Raw genomic sequence first — 3,080 nt, forward strand, 5'->3', positions numbered from 1 at the left:
CAAACCCCCAGGACGGAAGGCGCTGAGCGAGATCCTGGGCTGCGCGCACGCGCATGGTTGCTGCGAGAGCTCGGAGGCGGAGCTTGCTCGACGAGAGCTGCTCGAGCTCGTCACTGCGCCCCGACGCTGACGTTGGAGGCGCGATCAAGCTCTTAGTTTCGCAGCCTCGCACCTCTTCTTCCCGTCGCACGCGGGGTGTCGCAGGGCATTTGGAATATGACTCGGGCGAGGATGCGTCAGCACGAGTACTATTTCATCGTGCAGCGCAAACTGGCTCGCCACTACTGTTGGCTGGAGCTCCTCTCCCGCCCGACGTCGGTGATGGCGCATGACAGGCGATCACTGTACGCATCGTGCGCCTTCCTGTGTGTGTCTCCGCAGAGCCGCTGCTGGGCGGTGTCGGCCGCGCGTCTCCTCACGTCCCACGCCTGTCCTTTACGGCATTTGTGTGGCCCGTTTTTGTGCATCGTTAGAAGCTGCGCAGGCCTCCCGGGTTACAATCGCCGCGCGCACACGACACGCGACAGCCTCGACACCGACAGGAGAGAGTTTGACTCAAAGATGTGCGACAGCGGTTCGTTGACAGATCTATGAGAGGAGACACAGCCTGAGCCTCGGAGGAGAGACGCAGCTCGCAGGTACAAGCGTGACAGACAGCACACTCTCACACACGAGACACACTGATGGAAAGGGCGGAGCGGCGGCGGCGACGGCGGCAGCGGTGCGCGGGCGGAGCAGCGACTGCCTGGGCGGTCGCTGCTCCGTGCCGGAGCGCGCCGTCTGCGCAGGGTCGCGCGTCAGGCCAGGGGGCAAGGCGCAAGCGTCCCCCTGGTGGCGGCGCAGGGAAACGCGGAGGTGGCCAGCGGTGGCGGAGACGCGAGCGTTTCGCACGCCGCGAAGCGGCCGGTGACGGCGCGGTGGGTGACGGGGCTAGAGAGTAGCCAACACCCGACGCTCGCAAACGATGTCGGTGCTGGACGCCTGCGTAGGGGCCGCGGCAAGGCGGAGCTGGCTGGGGCACCAAGCGCCGGCGGGGAGCTCTCCCGGACTCATGTGTGCGAGCGCATGCCCTCCCACCTAATCCCCGCCTCACCATAGTATGGCTTCCGAGGCTGAACCGCTCCGCAACGGTTGGTAGCTCGACCTGCACATTGACAAAGTGCGTTTACCTTGTCAGTCGTCGACGTCGCGTGCGAGATCCAATATCGCCGATCGATAGCAATCTGAGAGGATAGGGATCCGTGTCAGCATGCCGTAGCCGAGGAGTGCCGCGCTTGGGGCGCACGCGCATTGGCTTCACATTCGGTCTCAGCGCTCGGGCCGGCGCCGGGGGTCATGGGGCGACACTCGGTCACGCTCCGGCGCCTCGGGGGGGCTACAGCGGGCAGTGCGCGAAACCACTTCGCATGGCCACCCGCGACCCCACTTTGGACCGGCGAGCGCACTTGCTCGGTTCCCAGTCTCAAAAAGTAACCTCGTGCTCCAAAATTCCCGTGCTCCCATCCCTCCCTTGCCGGGTGTTCGCAGATTTGAGTGAACGATGGAGACGGCTCTCCTCCGAAAAAGAAGATTGGCTTCGCTCGCAGATACAGCGTTCGCAGACACACACGAAGCCCCAGCATGCGCACACTAAGACGTAGCTGCCCCTGGGCGCGCTCTACAGCCCGCGCTGGACCTCGGAGATGGCGCGCACGATGGATGCCTGTCCAGCGCGCCGCAAGACGACCGGATGCCACTGAGGGGGGCAGGAAGGGAGGGGAGGTGGTGTCGTCGCAGTAGGGTGGGCGGGGACGGCGCACGCCCCTCGCGGCGCCTTGAGCAGCGCAGGGTATAGCTTCTCACGCCCCTCCATCCCAAAGCCGCGGTAGAGGTACTTCATCAGCACGTCGCACTCGTCAAGCGAGAGTGCACTCACCGCCGCCTCGATGTCCGCCTCTTTTATCGCCACCAGTGCCTTGCCCACCACCTTGTCAGCACGCACAGCTAAATGTGACCGATGGCGGGGCAAAAGGGCAAAACGCGTGGCAAGTGCGGAGCTGCGCGCCTCGAACGAGGCCTCCTTGACCGCGGCCGTCTTGGTCGCGTACGGCGGATCGGTGAGCGATAAGCGCAAAGCGGACTGCGGGTCGCTCCTGCCGGGCAATCAGCGCACACGCAAGTCGGACGTGAGTGCCGTGTGCGCGCGGGTTGGAAGGAGAACGCGTTGCCAGCACACACACCTGAGCAGCGGCTTGACGGCGGCGTCGCGCGACTGGATGGCCGCCATGAGGGCTGAATCGTCGGTGGACGACGCTGCCATCGCAAAAAACCGGGGCGCGTCGGGCAAAGGGGCGTGGACCTGGAAGAAAATAACTTTTTTGAAGGGTTGCCCGGCCGGGTTGCTGCGCAAATCTCGCGCTGCGCTAGGCTCAGAGCGAGTTCGCGCTGCGCTAGGCTCAGACGGCGTGCGTGCGCGGGCCGCCGGGGTGACGGCGGGTGAGGACCCCACCTCCTTCCTCGGGCTCGGCAGCTTGTCGGGCTCTACCACTACCACTACCTCAGCCCTCAGCCGAAGCTGGGGCCGGTCCCGTAGGCCGTCCGTAGCCGAGAGCCCCCGCGTCCCGATGAATGGTATTGGTCGTCGAACGGCGGACGGGCGCGGGCGGCGCGGGGGGTGGCGCTGGCGGGGCGAGACGGCGCAGCATTCCCAGCCCCTTTGCCAAAGGTCCCTGTTTTGAGGGCATTAGTAGAACGGAGAGAGATCCCTTTTGGTCCTCCTTTGAAGCTATTTACACACGACCTCACGCTGGAAGTGGCGAATCGATGCGAGCGCGCCGCGTGCTCCACGCGCGGCGCGCTCGTATCGACTTGGAGTCCAATGCGCGCAGCGGGTAGCACCTCGGGAGCTCGCTCTACCCGGGATGCGGAGAACTGCCCACAGGAGCGAGAATCTATCAGCCACGTCTGGCGTCTGGCGCAAAAGGCCGCGCAGTCGTCCGCACCTGCGGAGGCCGCCGCAACTGGCTAAGGTGTGGGTGTGGGTGGGTGTGTGTGGGCGGTGAGGGGGGCGGCTAAAGGGGGGGGGGGGGGGGGGGGAACCC

At 65.6% G+C, this 3,080-nt stretch overlaps 2 protein-coding genes across 2 annotated transcripts; both read right to left on the reverse strand.

Annotated features, from left to right (window-relative positions):
• Positions 1–472: 472 nt before the first annotated feature.
• Positions 473–1,184, reverse strand: EMIHUDRAFT_370380 (hypothetical protein; the record flags this gene model as incomplete). Its single annotated transcript, XM_005768822.1, has 2 exons — positions 473–981; positions 1,145–1,184. A coding segment is annotated over one exon (183 nt), but the record flags the coding sequence as incomplete, so codon positions are not given.
• Positions 1,185–1,657: 473 nt separating this feature from the next.
• Positions 1,658–2,299, reverse strand: ARPC5-1 (actin-related protein Arp2/3 complex, subunit ARPC5; the record flags this gene model as incomplete). The annotated part of the gene is made up of 2 exons (XM_005768823.1): positions 1,658–2,132; positions 2,220–2,299. 2 exons carry the CDS (start codon positions 2,297–2,299, stop codon positions 1,658–1,660), a joined length of 555 nt encoding a protein of 184 aa, XP_005768880.1.
• Between the last annotated feature and the right edge of the window lie 781 nt (positions 2,300–3,080).

The sequence above is a fragment of the Emiliania huxleyi genome, assembly GCF_000372725.1.
Source record: "Emiliania huxleyi CCMP1516 unplaced genomic scaffold EMIHUscaffold_447, whole genome shotgun sequence".
In the NCBI taxonomy this organism is placed as follows: Eukaryota; Haptophyta; order Isochrysidales; family Noelaerhabdaceae; genus Emiliania; species Emiliania huxleyi.